This window comes from Lissotriton helveticus, chromosome 5_1 (assembly GCF_964261635.1).
Source record: "Lissotriton helveticus chromosome 5_1, aLisHel1.1, whole genome shotgun sequence".
Lineage (NCBI taxonomy): Eukaryota > Metazoa > Chordata > Amphibia > Caudata > Salamandridae > Lissotriton > Lissotriton helveticus.
This window is the reverse complement of record NC_136065.1, coordinates 440,947,384-440,973,745: the sequence shown is the minus strand read 5'-3', so window position 1 is coordinate 440,973,745 and position 26,362 is coordinate 440,947,384. Positions and strand designations below refer to the sequence as shown.

The following is a 26,362-nucleotide window of genomic DNA, read 5'->3' as shown; positions in this document are numbered from 1 at the left end:
TCAAACTGGTGAAATGTCATGTCTTCAGATTTTTCCTAATATCTATCTTAGAAATATGTTGCGGGGGAGAGTTACAAAGTTTGGCTACAGCATAGATGAGGGACCTTCCACCTCATCCGGCCTTCCAGAGTCTAGGAACTGGAACTCGTCTGCTCTGTGCCGCAGCAACCTACTAAGGAGATACCAGTGAAATCTATCCCTGAAGAAATGAGGGCCCTGATTATGTAGCACTCGATGGGCTATGCAAAGGGCCTGAAAGGCAATCCACTTTCTCACTGGGAGTCATTATAAATTTTTAAGCTCCTCCGATACCAAACGATAATCTTGAATGTCTAAAATGAGTCGAGCAGCTGCATTTTGGACTATTTGCAATGTGGTTAGTGATCTTTTATTTAATTTGAGGTACAGAGATTTACTGTTTTCCTAGCGGTCTCTTGTATATAGGGATAGATTTCCTTACGAGATTGGATAAAATAAAGCGGGTTGTAACTGTCCGATTTACTTGTGTGTTGAAGGCTAGACTTTCATCAAATATTATCTCCATGTTTTTTGCTGATTTGACTGGAACAGGGGAGGGCCTTAGGTGGACGGTCACCAGTTATTGGACCAAAAGCAATGGTGGTGCCCACAGATGAGGACCTCAGTTTCTTCAGCATTAATTTTTAGAAAATTATCATTCATCCAATTGTTAATAGCCTCCATGCAGTTCTTAAAATTCTGGGCGACTGAGTGTCTGTCGTATTTCATAGTAAAAAATGTCTGCGCGTTGTCAGCATAAGATACCAAACTGAAGCCAAAAGACTGACTAAGCTTGGCTAGTGACAAACAGTTTAAATAAGGGAGCAACCCTGCCCTGTCACAGTATAGAGAAGGATTGCGAAGTATATTGCCCACATTGGATAGATTCAGTCCTTCCAAGGAAGGAACTAAGTAATTTGAGTGTTTTTCCTTAAATCCCCAACCTAGAAAGACAGTATATAAAGAGGGAAGTGGACACAGTATATAATAATACGACCTACAGACTCACCTGCATCAACAACTGTTCTAATATTGTCTGCTGATGCCACCAATTCAGACTGTGTCCACTCCTAAAATCAGTTTAAAAAGGCTCAGCAAGTTATGACTGTCAATTATAGCAGACTGTTTGTATGTTCATATGTTTTTTCAGAACTTTAGCAGAAAACGGTAGCAAGGATATGGGACAATAATTTTTTAGATCCTTAACATCCGGGTTAATTGCTTCCTTCCTGGGCAGCGGGAAGCAGACGGACTCAGTCGCTGAGTTGAGAGTCGGTGTTGGCTACATTGCTATTGCACCTGCTACCAGATGTAAGATTTACAGAAAGAAAGGATAAATGGGGAACCAGATTTATTATTCAGCATAAGAGCCTTCACATGGGAGACAGCAAACAGAGAGAAGGCATACTCTTAGTTAAAAAAAAAACAATATTCAGCTTATCACGAAAGGATTTAGACAGGCCCATGTTTTTAGACCATAGAGCAAATCAGCGGTTTAAAAAAAGTTCCTTATTCGGATTTGGGCATTGTTAGTCTTAGCAGTGCAGAACTGGAATTTTCCCTCAAAGATAGCAAGTTTGTAGTTGCAGATTAGTAACCTATACATTGTTTTTTTTTCCTGAAAGTTGTATGCAAAATGCCATTTACGTTCCTGTCGATGATATGATTGTCTCAACAGTCTAAGCCTGTCCGCAAACATGACAGTTTAGAGAATTGCATAATGACAGTTTTCAGTAGAGTAGATAAGTCGGATGACTTAGTGAGCCATTCCTGATAGTTTACAGCAGCCACCTCACCTCAGGATCGGGTTGACCGATATTGGGCGTGGAAAACCAGACCTTATTAATTGTGTTTTTATCCACTTTTTTCCAATCTATAATCTTAGCTCTCTATGAGGGAACCTCAGGGAGATGTTTTGATGAAGGTAGACAAAGAGAAAAGTCAATAGCGCCATGCTCAGACCAAATAAGAGGGAGTATTTCATTGCCCTAAGAGCAACAGCGTTAGTAAAAATTCCATCAAGAGTATGACCAGCAAGATGAGTAAGAGAATTAACCAATTGCATGAAAGAAAAAGAAGACATGTTGTCAGTCAGAGAACAGGTATCTGGACAAGAGGCTAGTTCCAACTAGAAGTTAAAATCCCTCAGAATGGTAAAGTTAGATTTCTGAAGGAAAGGTTCTAATAATGTGCCAATCGAGAAGATAAAAGCGGCTGTGGGTCCAGGTGGGCGTTATATGAGTAGGCCCGGAAACGTAAAAGTGTCAGAGATTTTTAGATTAAAAGAGATGGCCTCACACACAGGAGAAACATGCACTGCCAATACCCCACCAAGTTTATATTTACGATCCTGTCACAGAATGCAGTATCCAGCATGTACTGCTTCTGCTAAATCTGCGTCAGATAAATCAAGAGCCTAGATCTCAGTTACAACAATACAGTCTGAGCTATGGGACTGGATGAAATCAGAAAATTCCAAACTGTTTTTAATGAGAGAGTGTGCATTAATTAAATTACACGCTAACTTTTAATAGGACTCTTGATTGTGTTGGAGGACTGCTCTAGCGAGTTCTCTGTTGTGGCTTCAATGTTCCAATGTTAGGGATTTAGAACTGTACTGGGTCACTCGTAGTCTTGGCAACTAGAACTGTGCTATTGCAATTATGACTACATAATGCTCTGCATGCCAGCATCCTGGAGATGGTTGAAAGTAGTGTCATTTGGACCTAGCTGCCTGAAGGGACTGGTGGTCAAAGCTCTGTCTCTACAATAGATCTACTTTTACAGCTACTCAAGAAGATGTCTATTCTGCTTAAGGTAAAATCTTAACATACTCTTCGGATGGAGACATTGGGTTTATCATCTTGGGAAAATCTATTCGGGTATGAAATGGCCATAAAGCACAGCACACTTCAAAAACTGAGGCTAGGTCCTGCTGCTTAAGCGGGGTGACGAAACGCCCAAAAGCACTTAATCTAAGTGACAAATATTGCCAGCTAGACTGTGCCCTAACTGGAGATACATCTGGAGCCGCATCATAATATGGCTGCGCTGGCCCAGCAGACAGCTGAGTCCCTGCTTTTACGCACCTTCAGTATGTAAATTGAGGTTATTTAACCCAGTATTTCTCAGAGGTACAGCATTATTTTAGACTGTGAAGGGAAGAAACAGAAAGAGGCAAACTTTGGTCACCAGTTCTGAGCTGTACTGTCTGACACTCAAGCTCTTGCGCCAAGTAAGAGCCCTGGACACGGAAAGGGTGTGCCAAGACTTTTTCTTGCACCATACGTGTATTTTGGGCAAAACGTGTAAAATAAAATATGTAATGTTTGTAAAATTCTGCTAATTTGCGCTTCTGCATGAATATTATGACTCATCAGTTTTAATATCCTATCACAAAAAACGTTACTACGTCTACTTAACTTTCCAGGAAACAGTTTTTGGGCTCCAGCATAAACATGCATTTTTGTTCACAAGTACATTATTTTTGGGTACCTTTGTCTTGCAATTCAGAGTCCTTTGTAGGAATGTCCGCTCCCCCCTGAGTCTTCCTACTTAATTCACAAGGGACACCTTATAATCGGAGAGTCAGCTAAACATCTCCCCCTCTTGGGCTTGGTAACTTATCCACATAAGCGGTCACAAACCATTGATACATTCCTTTCTGAATAAGAAATAAGGGTGAGGGGAGTGTACACCTTTTCCATTCCTATTGGAGATTTGGAAAGGATTGCAAAAGCCTTTTTACTAATTGGAAATAATTTCACAAAACTTTATTTGCCTGTCATGCACACCCTCAGTTTTTACTAAAAATCAAATGTTTTCAATCAGAATTGTTGTGAGTTGCACATGCAGATTATGTAGTACAACACATTAAGTTGTCCTCATGTTTATGTTCGGATCGGAGCCAGGCATCATATTTAAGGATGCTGAAGAAATATTTTAACTCCATGATTTTCAGCCATTCCATGTATGCAGGTTATGCACTTGCCAATATTTTGCTAAATTCTCTTTTGAAAACTACCTTTGATCTGAGGAAATATTACATTTGGAATGAGCTTCTATCTTCTGGGATGGTTACTATTCTTGAATCAACAGAGAAAATTAATTTTGAAAATATACACTATCCGAAGCCCCTCTCTTCTGTATGTGAAGAGTAGGATAAGTCTTACAAATAACAAAATTGTTTGACAAATGTGTTATTTTTCTGATGTTTTCTCTTATCGGGCAGGCTTTCTGAAAGTAACGTCCATGGTTGTCATTGGAATAACTAATTCAATGTAACAGCGCAATAAATAGTGCTAAACACTGTGGTGCAATGTTGTACAAATAGGTGAAGCAATGAATGAAAACATTTATAAAACACCCTTTTTGGCAATCGTTCTATAGGTCTCGGTCAACCAGTGAGCTTCGCCAGACAAAGGGCAGAAGCATCCCTAAAGTAGAAAAAACTGTGATACGAGTCTAAACTCTTCATGGGTGCCAGTCATCACATTAGGTCAGGGAGAGAAAATAACAGCCTTGTATCTACTCATGAAGCCGCCTACATCCCACTGATGGCAATCTAAAGAGGCTTACCTACAGATTGTACGGGTCTCTTCAGCATGCAAGGGCGCGTGTCAATTAACAATAGCGAGACAGACCCTTCACTACCTTTGAAAAACAGATGTAGAACCTTACATTTTGTCTGGCTTCTTTTGGAGCCAGAACAACTTATGGTCCCTCTGTTTATATGTAGAATTTTCACCCTTTTGTAGTTTAGCAAAATGTTTTTGCCTAGGCCTAGCGTAGACAATCTCAAGGTTGATTATGGGTCATTCATTAATCGGTCATAGATTAAACAGGACGGGGAGACAGATGTATGAAGAATTGAGTTACATATCACTTACTGTTTTTGGGCAGCGCTGCCTTGTGACTTATGTTTCTTAAGCTGCATCAGATGTTTCGATCACAAACTGTGCAAACTGACCATTCACATGGATATGCAGAAAATCTGCCTCATGTGTAATAGGTAAGAATCCCTCTGTAAATCCTTGTGAATGGATGCAAATACAAGGATGGATTCCTGCAAAGGGCAGCTGAGCTACATCCCTGCTTTTGCAGTCGCAAACTACTGCAGAACATGTCGTGTGAATTGACTGGGTCTTAAATTGGGATAAAAAATGGCGTAATGGGAAAGTGGAGTATGCAACAGTCTCTTGAACTGCTGTGTGCTCCCCAACGCCTCCAACTGTTTCTTACATAAGGAGGCTGCCCCTTCCACTTTTTGAAGAGATACCAACCCCTTCTAGGAGTTTCTATTTTCTCAGTGGCTTGCAAATACAGAAACACATTAAAACTATTGATACATATCCCTCGCGGGCAGCACTGCAGACTTCACAAGTGCAAGAATCTTTGATAAATCTGGCCCTTGGTCTCTTACATATTCCACGTAACAACTGTGAGAAGGAAGGATTAAAGATACCTTACCACCGTGGGAGTCTAGGGTTATGGCTTAATCATTAGTGACCATGCAAGTTTGTTTCCAATGGGCTCCAGATATTGGACCAACAGAACTGTAACTGTGTTTATGACATTATTTGAATTCTTATCTCCAGCAATTTGATATTCTGATGTTGATGTTGTGATTCTTGTCCTCCTATTGTTGTTCACAGACTGTGACAGAAAAACATAAAATGAATGTACCAGAAACTATGAACGAGGTCCTGGACATGTCCGATGACGAAGGTTTGCTCATAAATTCTTACTTTTAAAATATGATTTTTTTAATCCTGCGATTAATTCTGCTAAGAGCTCCTGGCTCTAAACTGTTGTAAATTGATTGCCTCTTAAGTATTACAGAGTAATTTAAAGAAACAAAAGTTAACATTATATCACATATGCTGGATGTTGGATTAGTAATTACCTGGCAGTTTCTTTTCCCACCAGACACTTTTTCATATGTTGTTGTTTATTCCAACAAAATTCAAAGGTTCACCTCACTACCTCCCCTTCGGTCATCCTCTTTTTTAAAAAATAATCATGTCTGGTCTACCCTTTACAGGGTGGTATGTGTCTGTATATTTGTGTCTATCAACCATCCTGTAGTATGTTCATTGTTCTAGCAGAATTGTCCGTTTCTGTTGGTGAGACTAGCCCATGTCCCTTTTAAAGGAAGTATTTGGCTTTCAAAAATGAACACAACCTACATAATGATAATGATTGGTTGCATCTACAATTCTGCTTCAAATCCAGTAGTAAAGCTTGGTGCTATCATGTCTTTTTTTATTTGCTCAATTGTTTTATTTGTTGACTTGTACAGTTCGTAGAGCCAATATGCCTGAAATTCTCAGTGACGGCGAGTATATGTCAGAGGGCGATGAAGGTATTTGTGCATTTATTTTGCAGTGAAACTTAACTTAAACTTTTCCTTTCCAATAAAATTTAGGGCTCTAATGTCATAAGCGATGCCCAAAAAGGCTCTAGATTTTCATTTGGCCTAGAACCATGACAGGGCATGCGTAATTCAGTTTAAAACTCGTGCACACCAAAAATGAAATTAATTGACTTACCTTTTTATCAAACTTGAAGAAGCTTTTGAAAACGTAGTTATTTATGGTCGTTTGGTCCATCCTAGTACAAACATGCGATGGACATTTCACACCTCAGACAGTAGTGGGCTGGCTTTTAGTATAAGTGGTGAGCACTGGACCCACATAAGGGGAGCTAGATACTATATTTCTGCTGCATAAATAGACAGTATTCAAAATCAGCACCTAATTAGACTACATTACAGCATTATCCTCACAGTGTGAGACAACTAACATGGACTATGTGCCTGCCAGAAGACCCAATTGAGATTTAAGTGCTCAGTAGACGCTCTCTGGAGTCTGCATCTGCTGGAAGCTACACAAATCCATCTGAGCACCCAACCCATAGTTTTCAGTTTCTACTACTGCTAGGGAGATCATTTCTAGGATTTGCCTTAATCATTTTACCTTTCTTTGGCTGAACCCCAACTTGGTATTATTATTTAAAGGAGTTAGCTAAAATCTGGCAGGCACAAGTCCTGTGCCCTTATACTGTATGTCAGAGGTCACTATAACTCTCACAGATTACTCGATATGGGGAGCAAATAAAGGCAACTTAGATACAGTGCAGTTGTGTTTATCTCTGGGATTATTAAAGAGGGGAAATCGTGTTTAGTACTCCAAAGACTGGATGTAAAGTGATGGGCTGCTGACCGTTACGGTGCACTTACTCTCAAGTAGTGCTTCATGCTCAATCCATAGCGGCCCATAGGTTGCTGCTCATTCTTTGATGTTTACATGCAGCAGTGCATGAAATAATCCCAATATTTTCAGAGCTCTGTTGTAGGGTGCAGAGTAACATATGCCGGTAGCCACATGCAACCTAGGGGTTGTGGTAGACTCTTCAGTAATAATGCTAAATGTATGTCTAGTCCCTATTGCCCCCTAGTGAACTAGTTATCTCCACAATTATGATATGGCGAACAACATGAGGAAACAAATTTAATGGTGCTTATGTTCCCAACGTCCTTGGGTACAAAGATTTCAGTGGCCTTTCAGTGGTTCACGCTTTTGTGAATTAGAGCCCTAAATTAGCAGATTAATAATCTACGCTAGAATGATTCTACCATTCACGGCCGGTGTACTGGGCCTTGACTCTAACTGCTAACTCTTTTTATTCCTTTCTAATATATTTCATTTGGACAATTCACTGTTTGATTTTGGGATGGCGAATCTTCTTGAATATGATTGAAGTGTGTCGTGAATGTCTGTTACAACCACTCATACTAATTACAGTTTAAGATTGGAAAGTGATTTGAATCTCTGAGATTTATAGTCTAAATATACTAGAGTTGTCTCAAATCACACTGAAATGCCCTTCAAATTATTTAAAATGGACCAGCCCGTAAGTGTATTATTTTGAGACATTGCTCTGATCCTGTAGTCACAAAATTTTCTTACAATCTAAACAATGTATATGATTGTAATCACTAGAAGACAATAAGCGTTCACTCCCCTCAACCCAGACAGACATGCAAACCTGATTCAAGATGATTTGCCCATTCCTACTTTTCCTCAACTTTGGTCAATGAAGTCTAACTTTGATGCAATATTTTCTACTTTAGTACTACAACTAATCCATGTTAAGTCAAATAAATCGATTTATATGGGGCAAGTTATCTGGGGATAGTGAAATTCGTTTTGGAGTCAAACCACCATTGCGGGGTGGTATGTGGCATGCTACCTTTCAGCATCTTACCCTCTCTCGTACTAAGACATCTGGGTTGAGCATTCTTTCCATGACAGAATCTTTTCTCAGCTCTAAAGTTGGCAGGCCAAAACACTCTGTCTGTGTGTTCCACTATGATGACATTCAATAGGAGAATTTAATTGATTTTATTTTGCTGTGTTTATGATATAAGGCAACAAGGGTTTGTTGGAAGATATCTCAGCTGTTATTGTACAACATTCATTATGTCAGTACCTCAAAGTATTCTGTATACCTCTTCTCTAATTCGACCATGCAATTTGGAGTGACTGGCATTATATTGAAGCATGGTCTGCCTGTAAACATTTTATTAAAGGTTTGTACTAGAGCAAGTAGGAATGGACGCTAAAACCTGCTCTTTTTTTCAAGCTAAAATAATCTGTTACTGAGTCTACGCATGAGGAAATTGTATTTAACTTTGCAATCGCTAAAATACAGGGGCATCCATGAAACTACTTCATATAATAGTATCAGTAACAAAAAATAAAAGTGCTAACTGACAGAGATCTGTCCCTTAGACCTAACATTATTACAGTAGTCAAGATTTTACAATTGTGTTTTAGGTCCTATATAGAATCCTTCACCTGCATCCCAAACAAAGTCCAGTGACGGCTGCCGTTCTTATACTTTGACCTGGACTATTGTATTGAAGCCTGTGCTGGTCATGAAAAGTACCTTCTCTATAAACTTCAGTGACTGGATGAACAAACTACATCCAACACCATCATGAGGGAGGATATCACCCTGATACTACGACAAATGTATTGGCTCCCTACAGTGTCTTACAGTGTCTTACCGTATCGCTCCCAAAAAAGTACCTTATGCCATTATCTTCCATATGAGAATTTATATTGGTCTATCATTATCCTTTCATAAAATGGCAATAAAAAAATAATTATGAAGATAAGGGTTTTATCCAACCTCCTAAATTAATCCTAAAATGACATTGACTTAATTTTTAAATCCAGCTGGAATGTTGTTAGCCATAGGTAAAAAACAGAAAGCCCTTCTATTCCCTTTCGAATTCCTGATTGGTGTCCACTTTTGCTTGTTTCTGCTATGACTTTACAAAACAAATTGACATATTTGATATATCAGGGTTATTGATTTTTTACCAAATACGTTAAGTTATCAGGGGATGTGTAACTCCCATATCTGCAACATTTGGTTTCTTATTCGGGTATGCACATAATCCCTGACAGAGCTTGTTTGTCATTACTAATGTTAGTGCTAGTAGTATTTATAAGCGCTGTCACTCACTTTTCTTTGTGTGTGCGGCAGATGACGGTTTCATTTCTACTCTGAAAATATAGAGATTTTGTTGACATGTTTGTATTGCTTATTAATAAATCATTGATCAGTTTAAATGAATACATTTTGGGAAGCTCTGCGCTGCTTGTTGCACTCATCATTAAGCCATTGAGAATTAGTTAGACCAAGTAGTGCTGCATTAGAAGACTGTTGATCACAATTCACTGGGACAATTAAGAAAGGGTGAACATCCGAGAAGAAATATTGAATTTCTTTGTGTATTTTTTAAATGACAGAGCACGATTAAAAAAGAAAGATTCTATTTGTCTTAAAATAAGGGGGATGCTCAGGTAGCCCTCAGATAGCCTAACCTGAGGATGCGGTATCCAATCTCCAGCCTCCAGCAAGGTTTTACCTTTGCACTTTTGCAGGCTAATGAGGACGAAGTAATTGTAGAAGGGAATGATTTCTAACTGGTATCGACTTCAACTGTGTTAATCCAGGATGACAATAAATAACAACAAGAGCTTCTCCCTAATATTGCTTTTCAAACACAATAATGCATCCAAAAGTATACAAATCCCATTGACCAATATAGATCAAAATGTTATTATCAAAGAATTACACATATCATATTCTTCATTTCATTTTCAAATATCATGAATATTTATAAAAATACGATAAATACTACAACATAACAGGATGCCCACAGTAATGAAGATGAGGAATAATAAATAACAATAAACAATTCAACAAAGAACAGAGAAAAGAAATTCAAAACAAACCAGCGACACAACAATGATAACAACTACAGATAATATTCTGTAGACACCATATATCCTACATACAAATATAATACACAATAATCAATACAAACTACACAAAGGACAAAAATTCGCCTTTTTTATGTTAATCCAGGATGCCACCACAGTAAAGAATAAGGTTATCTTAAAAGAGGTAGATGGTACATACATTTGAGAATACAGCAGCTGAGAGAGTACAACAGCTGCAAGTGTGAGCTAGTTGTGGTTGCCTCCAGGAAACATATCTGTAAAAACAGATGCAGACCCTGACAGTTTGGAATCAAAATGATCTGTTTGATCTGTCAGATGCAATAATAACATTTTTGAAGACCGGATTACCTCTTGAGAACTATCAACTTTCAGACCCTTAAGGTATTCTTTTCACTTCTCGATGAGGAGTAGTTCTGAACGTTACCGGTATTGTCACTGACACGACTACTTCTCTGTGTTGAGCTCGGAGAACCCATTCTATCCAGTTAATTGATAATGGATCATAAACACGGCATTCTTGTGGTTCCATCCATCTGACTAGAAAAACAAATATGTAGTGCAGATAGGTACGGTGTTCTGCTTCGTTTCCCCATGCATGGAATTTGAAACCAGGAGTTGAATGATGGTGAATCACACGTTGTTTCAACAACAGCATGCTCCTTAGGAGGGCCAGAGTGGGCACTTCTAGAAGATGTCATCTTACTAAATAGACCTCCTAGGTAGTCCCAGCAGCCATCAATTTCCCCCCTCTGTGCATTTGCAGAGTCCGTAATACACTGAGGCTTCAGCTTTTGTTTCTGCTCGGTTTTTCTTTTCCATTTGTGAGATAGATCAGTGTGGTTCTCCTCTCTTGTCAGTTGCTCACTGACCTTTGTTTTTAACATATTACATACATATTGAATTGCTTGTTGGTGCAGATGGATCATTGTTTTGGACATTGGTGGGGGAAACCAATGATGCTCATAAGAGAAGGGATGTGTTTTGATGATTTCCTGTTTTTAGGGTGAACTCTCATCCTTTTTGGGAGCATTACATCACACATTGTACATGGAGGGCACTCAGTGAACAGGCACTGACGAAGCCAACGGGTCTTAGCATTGCATTGGAACCTATTAGCTTTGCCAAAGCTTTTTTGTATGTAAGAAAGCTACTACGGGTGTGCATGTGTCTGCGGTGTGATATTTCAATGCGTTTACTAAAATATTACTAATACTCTCAGAAATGGCTGTAGTGATTATGCCTGCAAAATGGGTTAAAACTAATTTAAAGAATGGCCTCCGCCAGTAGCTTTGAAGCGGCAAAACGTGTTTTATTTGTAATTTTTTTTTTAAGTGTTAGGGGCAGTGAAGGGGGCAACAAGCAGGGACGCACATGGACGGGGCAGGGAGCAACAGAGGCAGTGACGTAACGAACCTTGAGGGGGGCCCCCCTGCAGGGTACGTGAAGGGGGCACTTCCGGACTCAATCTAGAGCTCCCCAGCAGAAGTGCGGTGCTGACGGGGCCCCCTGGAGGGTGAGGGCCCCCCGCACCGCGGGGGCTGCAGGGGCCTGTGTTACGCCCCTGAACAGAGGAGTGTGGCTGGTGGAAAGAAGGAATATTTGAAAAGAGCGGGATGTGAAGGGTCAGAAGAAGCCACAGATAGGCACGGTGGAGGAAATCATGGAGTGTGCGGGACAGGCTGAGTGGAGAGGGACGCAGAAGAAGAATGAGCAAGCAAAAAAAAAACACACACATTTAAAGAAAAAGAAAAAATAGCTCCCTGAATGCATGAAACGTCAGCAGTGGAAGTACACAAGTCAACCAGACCCTATAACTGAAATGCTCCTGGGTGGAACAAGCTGAAAAATATGGAGGACACCCATCAGATCAATAGAAGACAACTGAGACAGACAACAAAGTCATGCAATAAGAGAAATTTTCTGACCCAAACCCCACTCAATGTATATTGAAAACAATAGGTCTGGTCAAAAGACAGCTACAATTGTTGTTGCAAGAGTTAAAAATAAACTTACCAGACCACACACGTTCCATATTGGCTTTGTCTGCCCCTGCTTTAGAATAATCTCACATTTCAGCAATTGAAGAACTTAATTGTGAAATATTCGCCAGTGTAGTAAATTGATTCGCACTCCATTTATGACAACACACATTTCATAAGGAGTCAGACATACACACATGCATCTGAACACAGGGATTGGTTGCAGCAGAGGCCTGGCCATGAATGTGCATTCAGGATCTATCACAGTCAGCACTTTACATTGTCCATACTTTCTTATAATTTAAAGCAAGGAGTGCAGAAGCTACACTAGTCTGCTCCAGACAAGTAACCTTTTCCCTTTCTTTTTGCTCTTTCCCATATTGACCCTGTTAGTGTGCACATCTGTTTTAAAAGGGTGTGGAGCCGGACTGGGTTTTAGGAATTAGGGAAGTTTATGCCCGTGGACTATTGGAATGTAGACCAGTTTTGCTGCTGCTCCAAAGGAATAATACCCCTATTTGCTGGTCGGTGCAGTGTTTATGGAAACCTTTGCACACCCTGCCCTAAAAAAGCACCCCTACAGATCTTTCCAGTTGTTACAATATTTTTCATTGCTGCTTTTGATGTCCAAATCCCCGGACGATGAGGGCACACCCATAAATATGTCAATATTTTCCATTTTACTGCATCCCAAAAAAAGAGAGAATCCCACATGAGAAAGGTTTCAACAGAAATGCCGAGACCACCTGCTTCTGACGAATACTACCATTTTAGTGGCCAACATGAATGTTCTAGATACCGTTACTGCTCTTCGCTCCCTCTTCAAAACTGTAATCAAGTGTTGCCTGAAAGAGTGTTTGCAGTGAGCACTTTCACGTTTTGCCGTCTCATTAAGGAGTGGCTACCGTTTGGCCACAAGAACTTGTGGCTCCGCAGAAAGTAGTGGCTAATAGAATATTTGATGATTGAAGGCATGTAGTTTGCCGGCCCTTATTTGCGGTGCACACTAAGATATATTTCTGCCTTGTACTTTTAAAGCAGTGTTTGTCTAAATGCGTATTCTCTATATTTATATGACATGGGCGCTGGCACTACGGGGAGGGGAGCGCGCGTGCGTTTAAAATGAAATGCAACTAACCTGAACGTAACATCCTCCGCTCTGGTCCTATTCTCACCACCAGAACAGGATGCAGCTACTCTCTTGACCAATCATCTGAAGAATACTTCCACACTCACAAACTGCAACAAATGTCTGTGTGAAATACAACTGTGCTCCATGCTTTGTGTGAGTACAGAGGCATAGCCGTTTAAAACATTATCAGTCTTTTAATGTATCTACTGGACCGCAAATCAAAGGCAATAACTAAAGGGACAACGTAAACAAAATAAATGTATTTGTGGCCTTTAGACACAACTCCAAATCTTCAAATTCTGAGAATTATTACAGGAGGTATGATGTGTATATGATGTGCATATGAATACGTACATTATACCCAGGTAGTTATAGTTAGATCTCCATTTCCATCTGAAGCATTTTTTGTTTCCCTAAATACTTTTGCTGAGTTTGAAGAATGTTCACAAAACTTTCCACACAAAAGTCTCATCAGGTCCTTCGTGGAAGGTTTTGGGGTGATCCATCATCCGAGGGCTTAGAAAAAAGGGGGGGGGGGGTCCCCAAACATTTTTTCCCCATTACTTTTTTCCATAGAAAAATTGAACAGTGATACCACAAAAACCGCTGAACGGAATTACACTAAGTTTGGCAGAAAGCTAGATCTTGTTCCATAAAGTATTCTTTTTGTGATTTGGTGTAAATCCATTCAGTAGTTCTTGAGCAACTAATGCTCAGAAACTGTATATTTACACCACAGATGATCCGCAGGGCCAGCTGCCATCTTAGGACTTGGGACTCAGTCCCAAGTCCTAAAACATCCTTTAAAATATATATAATAGGGCAGGATAGGGATAGCCTGCCCCCTTAGACCTTGTGGGAGGAGTCACAAAGGAGTGACCCCCCGCCCTCCACAGGCCAAAACTTTTTTTTTAATCTAATGCAAATTCATGGCAATGGCTCTGGGGGGTGGCACAACTTCTTAATTAGAGGAGTGGGTATTTGGGCCCCACTACCCTTGCCTCTAGGAGGCCTCAGGGTCCCCATACATAAGGGCAAAATGTCAATGAATATGGAGGGAGGCATGCACCCCCCTCCCCGAGCCTGAAAAGGCCCAGGAGACCCCATCCTCAGGGCCGATTAAAAATAAAGGGGACATGCTTCAATTAAATGGGGAGGAGATGCATAGCTCACCTCACTGACCCTAAAATTATTTATTATGGAGAGACAGGTACACCAGCAAACATTTGTTCATGTTGTGGGGTGCTGCAGGGAATGCACCAGCCCCCCTTCAACATTAAAAAAAAAAATGTAGTCCTCCTGATCATTAAATCCATGAGCCCAGGAGAGCTTGGCATATTTTTTTTAAGCACTCTGAACTGGAGCTCTAGGTCTTCAGATGGCGTGCAATGCTCTCTTGTGGTTGTTTTCATGATTAAATGATGTGGGCTTAAAGATGCTAAAATAAATATTCAGAGATGTGTTGGTTTTATTAAAAATATGTCCGAGTTTTTGAACATTTGATTAATGTTTTTATTAAAACATTGTTTTGGGTGAATTATGGAAATATATATTTGATTAAAAATATTAGTGATTTCTGGGAAAATATGGCAGATCTGCTTTATGTATATTTATATGCTCACCTCTTGATAATGAACAACAATGAAAGAGTGTTATTAACTATAGAACAAAGGAGTATTCAAGCACAAAGAAAAATGACACCTATTTGGTGTGTCTAGAAAGTCCTCACTCACCGACCTGGTCGGTGACATGCTTCATCATTGGGCCCCACTGGGAGTGACCGAGTGCCACCCCAGTGTGCTTCAACGCCAGATTTACTGCGGAGCGGGTAATGTGAAGATGTGAGAGCTAAGTGATAGTGTCAGTGATTAGGGAACGTGTGAATGGTGAGTTTAAAAATGCCTTAGTTGTATCAAAAATGTTTTATTAGCTGATCAATAAGACATATTAAAAATGTGTTGGAAAACTAGACCAACTAAGTTGATTGGTCTGTTTCCAGTAATATTAAGTGATGGTCAACATGTTTCTGCCAATGTTGGTTTTATTTACCTGCCATTCGTCAGGACCTAACGTGGGCTATACCCCGGCGGTATGAACATGCCAAGGTCCACCCTACCAAGGGACGTGAAAGTAAAAACCGTCTGAAAAAGTGCAAGTGAAAGGGAACACAAAAGAAAAATTCCCTTCAGGGTCTCTCTATTCTGGAGACTGAAAAAATTAAAATGCACTTGTAAGGTGAGGCACTGTCACCACATAGACCTCGGGAGGGGGTGGTAGCGCATTTGGCACACCGCCAGCGACGCTAGGCACCCGCTAGCTAGACCCGGTTCAGAGGGAGCATGCAGGTCTACTAGCGGGTATGTTGTCGTCCAAACTCAGCATACTCAGCCGAACAGAAGGATGAAGCGAGACCCAATTGTTTGGTGTAGATTATTTATTTGCCCAACACCAGTCAGCCATGACGCGTTTCGGCTACCAAAAGCCTTGATCACATGATATATATATATATCCTAGTGGCGGTCACCACTGGCTAGTTATAGTTAGGATCTTGTTGCCACAGAAAAAGCTTTTTTTGTGTTGCTAATAACTTTGACGCTGTTTGACAAATCTTTAACAAAACTTTCCAAAAGTGTTCTTTTTGTGTAGTTTGCTTAAGGATAGTTTCTGGGGGGGAATCTGTCAAGCGGGGGCTGAGAAAAAAGGGGGGGGCCAAAACATCTTTTCTCCCATTAATTTTCCCATGGGAACTTTAGACAAAGTTACAGCCTAAACTGCTGAACTAATTTACACCAAATTTGTCAGAAAGCTAGATCTAAGCCCAGAAAGAGTGCTCTGTGTGTTTTGGTGTTAATCCCTTAAGTAGTTTCTGAGCAATTAATGCTGAAAAACGTTGTATATCTAGGGAAGTGGAGGCTCTGTGGATCTTGATAGATCTCAAACTGAGATCTGATAGGCTGCCATCACCCCAACCAGGAATTGGTGGCAGCCATCTTAAGACTTGAGACCCAATCCTTAGTCCTGAGTACTATGGAAAAAACGAAAGAAAAGCTACAAGGGGTCAGGGTAGGAATACCCTGACCCCCTAGGCCAGATGATCTGGTCACAGAGGGACCCTGCCGTGGCCTAAAATATATATATTTTTAGTACTCCGCAAATTAGTGAATTTGCTGCAAAATGTTTAAAACAGGACTCATCTGCTTGTTTTTTTAAGCCCCCCCCCCATGTGGGCCATGTTCCAGAGGGGAATAAATGTTTATCTTTTGGGGGAGCAGGGTGCGTGCAGCCCCCTCTCCCCAGACCGATTTCGTCCCCAAGGCCTTTCCGCATGTTTTAAGGGGAAAACAATTCCGCTTAAATCAATATTGCCTCTCTGTGGATGCTCTCTTCATTCCAGGCTGTAAAACAAATGCTGACATTTCGACCAAACAAAGGGGGGGGCAGTTAGAGCCTTATATGCAGGTCTTCATCATGACACAGGGTGAAAAACTGCATTTGGAGCAGCCTGGGTTCCAGCACCGACCAATGTAGAAAGTAACTGAAGCAATGCGACAAGAGAAGGCCTGCCGACTCCTCATGTGTTGGGGAAACCTCCCTTCAATGTGAGAAAACAGAGTTTTCTGAAAAACAACTCGAAGGTCAATTTCAAATCCAGGTACGCGCAAAAGCGCAAAATCACTAACCTAATCTGTACAAAATAGGAGAGCCATTTGACTCTATCACCAAAAAGGCCCTCCTTCCATACAAGTATCCACCAACTTCCAAAACATTCTCTCAGCTGCCGCCGTGCTGGAACCCAGGTTCATAAAACCTATGCACAAGCACTTCCCCTGGGTACTCTGTTGCCCTTATTGGAGCAACCGCTATATATACATTACTACAGGTATATTGATGTTTTCTACTACAATTATTTCTTTTGATTTGTACTTAATTGTACTGTTTTGTGTGAGGTAATCTTTTTTTTATGTGCTCTTCCCTCTACAGATACAACGTTTATTCCCCTCTGTTGGATATAAAGTTTAATTGTATTACCTCAGGATAGGTTTATTAACCCCTTCACTGCTGCGGCTATTCTGCCGCAGTGCTAAGGGGGCGGGGCGGCCGCGCGGCGGGCGCATGCTGGTGACGGAACCGCTCCGTCACCAGCCGCGGTTGCGCTGTACTGATGACGGAGCGGTTCCGTCATGGCCCTGCCCGATCAATGGAACGCTCAGCGCAGGCGCGGAATCCACGCCGCGCAGGCATGCCGAGCGGGCCATGACGGAACCACTCCGTCATCAGCACAGCGCCACCGCAGCTGATGACGGAGCGATTCCGTCATCAGCAGGGGAGGGGTTAATTAAGCTTTTCCTCATCATCCGTGAGGACCATCTGTTGTGTGTATTTGTTCACTGCAGTTGGCACCTTAGGAAGTGAAGTCATGTCATCATTGACACTGATGGCTTAAAGGCAGTGACAATATTATAAAAACAAACTAATATATTTGCAAGATTATTAAAACAAAATGTTACTAATACAGCAGTAGTCTTCAGTTAGCTACCCTTGTAGTAAGTGGGGTGCCACCAGGATATGTGAATAATGTAGCCATGATATGCCAATACAGGCCCATCACATAGTCAAGATTGTTATTATGTGCCCCTTTGGGCCTATTGTGTACCATTACAGCCCAACGGCATCCTCAAGTGCACAGGTACAGCTATCATTTAACAAGAGACAAAAGTCATTTCCTCAAACACAGTGATCCGAGTGATCAAGAAACCAGATGCTGGCATCCGATGCTCAACACCACCATCACATGCTCAGCCTGAGATGCATGCGCATAACCTCAAATGTCCAGTCGTAGCCCCAGTACACAAGCACAGTCATTTAATGCCCAGACAGTCGCAGATGCCTGGGGATAGCCACAGAGGCACAGTCCCTAATTGCCACAAGTGCGTGTACACCCACTTCAAATCTTCAAGCATATTTTCAAGACATTTACAAACACAGCCTAAAAAGCCTGGAAAAAAATCAAATGCAAAAGTATAACTATTGTATACCCATGCATAGCTTCAGAAGCAAATGCATAACCTCCACTGGTCAGGTGTAGCGATCATATGCCGGGCCACAACCAACCCATGGATAGGAATTCTCATATGTTGAGGTAAAGCTGGATATTCTAAATCACTTCACAACTTGATGTTTAACTGTTAATGGTCTAATACACCTATTGATGCTTTGCAATCCAATGTTATGGTTTCAGTTGGGGAGTAAAGCCTCTCAATTGAAAGTTTAGCTTTCTATGCTCACTGTAATCTCCCGTGAACAAGCATGACCCCCTTCGAGCCCCCTCCTTCACCCTTGGTCTCTTTCTGTAAAACAGCAGGACATTGGAGCAGGAGAGGCTTCAATTTCTGCATTCCTTACCAAGGCGCACCAAATCAAAACTAGTACAGTTACCAAATGACTAGTGTAGCACCCGCTGGACTCATGACACTACATGAAGGCCAAAACTTTCCTGTTCCTTATCTCTTTCCTAGACCATTAGCAGCAAAAAGGAGGCTTCAGAGGGCAGAGAGCTGGCGTGTTTACACCATGCCCCACAGTTAGCCACTCAAGAGCCTCTGATTTTTTGTTGATGGACCTGAGGTGAGACAAGGATTTGGAATCGCAGTAAGTGGAAGTGCTTTGATAGCCCTACTTCTTGCCTCTTCCTGCTGCAAACCGTGCAATTTCTAAGGCCAGTGGAGTGACTGTGCAAATTAAATGGAGCAAATAGCTTTGGCGGCACTAAAAAATGGTCCCACTTTCTTGCCACTGGTTCCTCCTTCTTCTGAATGGTCAGCTTTCATTCTCTTCGTGCCACAATACAACGTAGGTGAGTGATGCAAGACCATACGGAAAAGCAGGAGCGCATCTATACTATCTTACTGTACATTGCATACTTTACATGCATTTGCGGAAATCCAAATGATCTTTTATCCTCTTGGCTTCTCACCTTCCATGAGCTCCAACCTGTACTCTCCTGCTCCCTGTGTTTCTTACGATCAATGCTCCGGTCTTAGCTTGGACTCAAGACATTGCACCTTACATCACCTCACTAGAGTAGCTGCCACAAAACCCAGGTCCTGCCCGTTATTTGTGAAAGCGTTCAGGTTCCTCTACATTTTCAGGTGCTTCTACTCTGCTTTTTGACTGCTTTTGAAGTTGACAGGGGCTTGGGTTTTGATGGGCAAAGTGAATGGACATGCCTGCCTGGACCTATCATTCCTGTAGGACAAAACTGCTGATCTTTTATGGATTTGTTTACAGTTTTTCAAAAATGTAATTGTGTTTGTTTGAAATGGTAGTCCTGATTGGCTGAGGTATGCACCCAGGCCCAGCACAGACCACCGCTGTCGTCCGGGTAAGCTAGAAACACATACAAATGTATCCTGTGCTCAACCTCTGGTAAAGTTAGTAATTTATGAAGGGCGTGATCACCGAAGTATCTTGGTAGCTTGGAACAGAGCAATCAAGCTTATCTAAAGAGACGATGTCTAAAGTATTTGTGCAGCACACACACCTAGTAAATCAATGAATACACCACAAAGACTCCATACAGGTTTAGTAAAATAGAGCCTATTTATCTGAGCAAAATGTGGCCAAAACAACAAAAATTTAATATGTAGAAGTCGAGATATGAATTTTTAAAGATTAAATGCAAAAACAGTGCTTAGAAGTCACAAGTGGTCAAAAGGTTACTTGAGGTCACGAGTGACCGGTGCAAATCCAAAGTTCAGGCTGACCACATTGGAGGGAAGTCAGGATACAGGAGACCCACACAGGGCCCACTGAGAAAGCACCTTGGATGGAGCAAAGTGTTGACGCTGAGAGCAGGAAGCGTCAGACTTTTCCACTCAGTCGGGTCCCTGTGTCATCATCGAGCTTTGCTGAGGTGAAGGCAATGCATCGTCGTCGTCAAGCTGCGCAATGTGCTATCATCAGGCCACGCAGGCTGTTGAACTGCTCTTGTCAAATAGGCTCTGCTTTGGTTCAGACCAGCACAGTGGTGGAAATGCATCGGTTTTGTGGAAAACGAATGAATGAATGAATATTAAATTTATAAGGCGCAAAACTTAGCCCAAGGGCATCAAGGCGCTACGGAAAACTATTGCATGGCTGAAGGAGAAAATCATATCACAGTCTGTGTAAACAACCAGGTTTTCAAAGCCCTACGCAAAAGAGAATGAGACACAAGGCCTGATAACCCATCGGGAAGAGTGTTCCACAACCTGGCAGCTGCAGTATCGAAGGCCCTGCCTCCCCATCTAACCTTTTTGTACCTGGTGACTACCATCAAATTCTTGCTGGCAGACCTAAGCTGCTTGGTAGGGACATAGCGATGAAACATTGCTTTAATGGCATCCGAGCCTAGACCATAATAGGCATTATGGGTGAAACAGAGAGTCTTAAAAAGAATTCTGCGATCCAAAGGCAGCCAGTGCATTGAAATAAGAGAGGCAGAAACTGAATGATACTTAGGTAGGTCCATCACCAGCCTTGCTAACGCATTCTGCTGCCGCATTCTGTACTAGTTGAAGGCGGCGCACCAGACCCTTATTCATGCCCAAATAAAGGGCATTATAATAATCGAGCCTGGACATTACCAGTGCAATAACTGACTGTTTTCTTGATGCAAAGGAAAGAAACTGCAAAAAAAAATTAAGCAACCTCATTATTCTGAAACAGGTAGACACAGTTCTAATAATTTGTAAGTTCATAGACAGAGAAGTGTCAACAATGACACCCAGATTTGTTCCATGGGATACAGGGGAAGGGCAACTGCCCAAGGTGTCAGGCCACCATCCATTAGACCACATATCCTGTTGGTTGCCAAAGATCAGGATCTCTGTCTTTTCCCCTTTTATAATTTTCCACCATCCAAGCTGAGACTACCTGCATGCAATTTTAAAAATTTGCAGTAGATTGACTAATGCTATTAGTGATGGACACCATGGTTTGAGTATCATCCGCATAGGACAACACCTCAAATCCATAAGATCTCACGACTCTTGCCAGTGGGGCAACATAGATATTAAAGAGTGTTGGGCTTAAAGAAGAGCCCTGCGGCAGCTGCAACAGCTGCAGAACCCACTTCTGAGGCCCAGAACTTGGAGAGGGCACCTCAGGCAAGGGTAGGTTCAAATAAGGGAGAGCCCAGCAGCACCAGCAGAATTGCTGGAAGTCTTTTGTGTCCCTGAAACTTCAGAAAACAGGATGTAAGCCAGCAAGCCCTTGGAGATCACTTGGAGGAAGGCAGAGTCCAACTCTCCTTCAGCAGAGTCAGGGAGCAGCAAAAGGCTGGCAATAAACCAAAAAGCTGTCCTTCCAAAAAAGCAGTCTAGTTGAGTCCTCTAAGCAGCACACCAGTCCTTCTGACAGAGGTTCGGTTCGCGATCCAGAAGTGTCTGATTTTAGGAGTTCAGAGACCCAGTACTTAAACTCCTAAAAGTGCCTTTGATGTAGGGGGTGACTTCAAAGCGGCTCTCTGAATGCACAGGGTCCCTTCCAACCCTGTCCTGTCTTCGAGGCAATCTGTGGGTGATAACATCAGTGCGTGGACAGGACACTACTTAATGTAGTAGGTCAGCCCCTCCCATACCTCCCTGCCCAGGAAGACCCATCGGAATGCTGCAGGTTAGTGTTCAGAATTCAGATGAGCCTCACCTTCATGTGTTTGTAGCTGTAGAGAGGGAATGCACAAACTGTAACTATCACCCACTCCATACGTGTACTGCAGACAGGCTGTCAAGCACATAGAGCAGTATGTGGAGAGAAATGTCAACTTACTAAAAGTGACATTTCTAACACAGTAATGTTAAATCCAACTTCACCAGTAAGGAGGATTTATCATTACCATTACAAAGATATGAAACATGAAAAATCTACTCTTCTCCGATCAGAAATTACATCTTAAAAGTGTATAAAGAATTCCCAAAACTGGCCTATGAGAGGGATAGGCCATACAATAGTGAAAAACGAAATAGGCTGTTTGTCACTACCAAGACATGCCAAACATAAAGGTACATTTGCAACCTTTTACTTGCATGGCACCCTGTCCTTAGGGTCACTTAGGGCTTACTTTAGGGGTGCCTTAAATGTAATAAAATGAACGTTTAAAGGCCTAGCATGTAGTTTTAAATTCCAAGTCAAAGTGACAGTGAACTGCACTAACCGGCACTGCAGTGGCTGACCTATGACTGGTTTGAAAGGCTACTTCTGTGGTTGGCACAATCAGTGCTGCAGCTTACTAGTAGCATTTGAAATAGAGGCCCTGGGTATATGGTATACCACTTTACAAGGGACTTAGCAGTACAACAAATATGCCAGTCAGGCATACACCAATGTCATCATGGTTAGGGAAGAAGCACATACCCTTTAGCACAGGTTAGCAATGGTAAAGTAGTCAGAGTCCTGAGTCTAACAAAAAGAATCAGCAAAAACGGGAGGCAAAAGGCAAAAAGTCCAGTGGAAGACCACACTAATGATGCCAGGCCTAAAACGGTCCTATGTTCTAATCCTGTGTCCCTGCAAACCTTCTTTTCAGCTTCTCTGTTGTTATCCCCTCCAGCTAAAATAAACCAGAAATAACTAGGACTGTACTTGCTCCGATAGTTCCCATATTTTGGCACGGTGTGAGTGTACATTTTCCTCTCACACCTAAAAGTATTTGTTGCCCTAGATTTCGTAACCTGCTGCATGCCGCGGAAACTGTTGCAGAGTATGTGGCGACTAGGAGCGTAGAGTCTGCCCCCACCAACAGAGAGTTGTTCAGAGGAATTTCAGACAGACCAGAGGGAGGGTATATTAGTAGACGTGTCGCAAAATTAGGCCATAAACCTGTGTTGGAAGAGGTAGTAAAGGACTGCTACCCTACCCTCTGCCAAGGCTTCCTTGAAATCATTCATAACAGACCGCCACACATTGCGAGCTTTGGTCCCATAGAATATATCTTTGTTCTTGGAGTGATACGAGGTTTGTGTTCTTATACCAGCATTCTTTGAACAATGCATAACGGTGGAATTGGTGGTGAAAATGTTCTGGTCCTTTTTTATGTCTTCTCTCGTGCAACACAAAGACCCCAACTAGGATTATCGGGGAAAATTCTTGTTACTGCGCTTATTAGAATTCTGAGTTTCATAGAAAATGCTATACTGCCTGCAGTTTTCCCAGGTAAACTGCAGCGGCTCAAATCTGCCTAAATTTAGCAAGAGGAAAATGTGGGGCAAATTCCTATACAGTCAGAATTTTGTGTGGAGCACATCAATTCTGCATGTAATTCTCCGTTTTTCTAGGTAATAGGAGGTATTTGGTGCAATCGGTAATTACCTCACCCTGTGGTAAGTGTATTTACCTGGAGAGGTACTTATCCTACAATGCTAAATGCGACTAGAGCATTTTAAAATCTATATAGACTGTTCCTTTAACCAGGATGGAGCCCTGAGGGCTGGAAGATTATAGGCTGGAGAGGTGCCCAGTTTGAATCCCGCCCTCCTCCAACACACATGTGGATTTCCACACGGGTCGATATTCAAAACACAACAAACAAAAACATTAACAGAAAAATAAATCACGTTAAAAAACTATCTGTAAGAAATCTTTCTACACCATATTAAACAAGACTAGTAGGTACACAAACCACACACACCACATTACTTACATTATGAGTAAACCAAAGGAGAGTGTGTATACCATCCCAGGCAACTGACAACCAGATCCATATATATACACTGGATCTGCCCTCCCTCGTCCAACAGGTTAACGATCCTAACTAGCAGTGAGATCGGAGGTAAATTCCTCGAGCCCTACAGGTTACACAGCACCCTAACCTTCAACCCCATCAATTTCTGCTGTTTCTAAGCCAATATGACAGCCGGTGTAACTATTGCTCAATTTAATGACACTCCATGTACCTGTCATGGAAAGATCGAAGGTTGAGCTGGCCTCGCTGGGTTTCGAACTTGTGACCTGCAGATCAACTCGAGTGTTGAACTCACTGAGCCATCTTGCTGCTAATTGCTATATGTACGAGTCGAGCTGCAACGAAGGTTCAAGTGTAGCCTCTGGTACTGAGTGTGCAAAGAACTGGCTTGCTCCACCCCTTGACACAGAGAATGTAACTATTCAGTGTGTGATCTGTGCAAAGGTATACCGGTCTGGGACAGTTCTGTTAGTTCGGATTCATTTAAAATATTGGCTTTAAATTTCTCTGTATGATGGTTATCGTTACATTGTGATTTTAAATACTAGACCGAAAAATGTGGAAATCCACCTGCCTCAAAACGCAAGATCTGTTGTGTAATGTGAAAAAAACAGAGCTTTTCCCTCTACAAGAGGTTGAAGCTGTCCTACACACTGGAAATGTAAATGCTTTAGAAAAATCCTACCACGTGTCTTAATCTCTTTAGTTCGTGTCACATGCACCTCTCTTGCCTTAGCAGTTACTGCTGACATACGAACTCATGAAAGCGCCAGTATGTGGGTTACGTGTAGTTCCACGCATTGGATCAGCTGCTTACTCAGCTGGAAAACTACCGTACTCATATCTCGGAGCGGGTCAATGTCTACAATTCCAACACAACCGGCTGCTGCCTCGAGTTGCTCCCTGGAAGACGAGCCATATCTAGGGCACTGTATAAAGTGAGATGCAGGTAGGATTCTAAAGAGTTATTTGCTCTTGGTGAATGTGTAGATTTCAAATGATTTGAAAACATCTTCCTGAAGCGAGGTAAAAGGCAGTCTAAATGATGACAATAGCCTAAATCGATCGAATCTTCATTGACATTTCTTTGGCCAAACTTCCTTCTGATTCATAATAAATCACAATTGTACTATCACATGTCTGTTTACACTTAATCAATTATCCCATAATGCACAGAAATTCACCGAAGGCAAATACTTTTAAAAACTCAAGTTGGCCTTAAAAGCGTTCTTGCAATTGCAAAGCCCACATTTAAAAAAGAAATAAGCCGCGTGTTATCCAAAAATGACTAGCGCCAATGCATATACATCCTAACGCACATATACCTTCACACATTTTGATAAGAATGCAAAATCTAAGAAAATACCACCCCGTATGACCCCAAATTCTCCATCGTAACTCCATCATTCCTAACCCTGGGGTGGGCGCATTCATTAATGTAGTACTGTACTCTTATACGCTAGGACTAACGAATCTTTGCTCAAAATGTATAGAAGAGCTACCTTTCTGTTGACCATACATAGTTTTCTCAGCACCATCTTCCCCTGTTTTCACCTAAATCCCTTGCAGTATTACCTTTTAAAGTAAGCTTTCCAATGCTTCAAGCCGGTAGCCTACTGGGCACCCTTCTTCGCAGATCTGGGGTTTACTTCCTGTCCGCAGGCTTGATTCCATTTGGGGGCCTCAGCCATTTATACATGTGAAGTCCATATACTGAGGACTGCTGAGCGGGTAAAATGAGATTTATTTAAATGTATTCAGTTGGTGTTGCATTGAATTCCGCAACGCTGCACAAAGTGGCCTTCAAACGGCGAGCAACCTGGCTTTCAGGAGTGTCAGGGTACACAAATTAAGATGCATGAAGGATGGTGGAGATCAAAACAATATTAGGTCATATGTTTCAATTCCTGCAGGGCCAACTCTGCCTTCTGCTATTTCGAGGTTGTTAAATTAAATGCCACTAAATTGGGTCATAGTACTCTGGGTTATTTCCAGAGATTTGAAATGGCCCTGTTTATTATTTTGTTACTGTTAGGATTAAGCAACAGTTTCCAAGTGGTCTTTTCAGTGTTTAAGATGCTTAGTTCTCGTGATTATGTTGCGCTTGTGGGGCAGTGGTAATTGAGGAAATGATTCTGCAGTTATAACAGGTGATTTTAAGGCACTTTTCTATGATGCCCAGAGAAGTGGT

The 26,362-nt window shown here is 41.7% G+C and overlaps 1 protein-coding gene across 27 annotated transcripts in view; it reads left to right on the top strand.

Annotated features, from left to right (window-relative positions):
• The window catches only part of ANK3 (ankyrin 3), a 1,924,186-nt gene that overhangs the window by 1,559,625 nt on the left and 338,199 nt on the right, over positions 1–26,362 (top strand). For 19 of the 27 annotated variants that reach the window (XM_078642672.1, XM_078642671.1, XM_078642660.1 and 16 more), the window contains 2 exons: positions 5,673–5,745; positions 6,320–6,382. In XM_078642672.1, coding sequence (XP_078498798.1) covers positions 5,673–5,745; positions 6,320–6,382 — 136 coding nt within the window. The remainder of the gene's footprint in view (positions 1–5,672; positions 5,746–6,319; positions 6,383–26,362) is intronic. The other 8 variants (XM_078642674.1, XM_078642664.1, XM_078642668.1 and 5 more) reach the window with 1 other exon arrangement.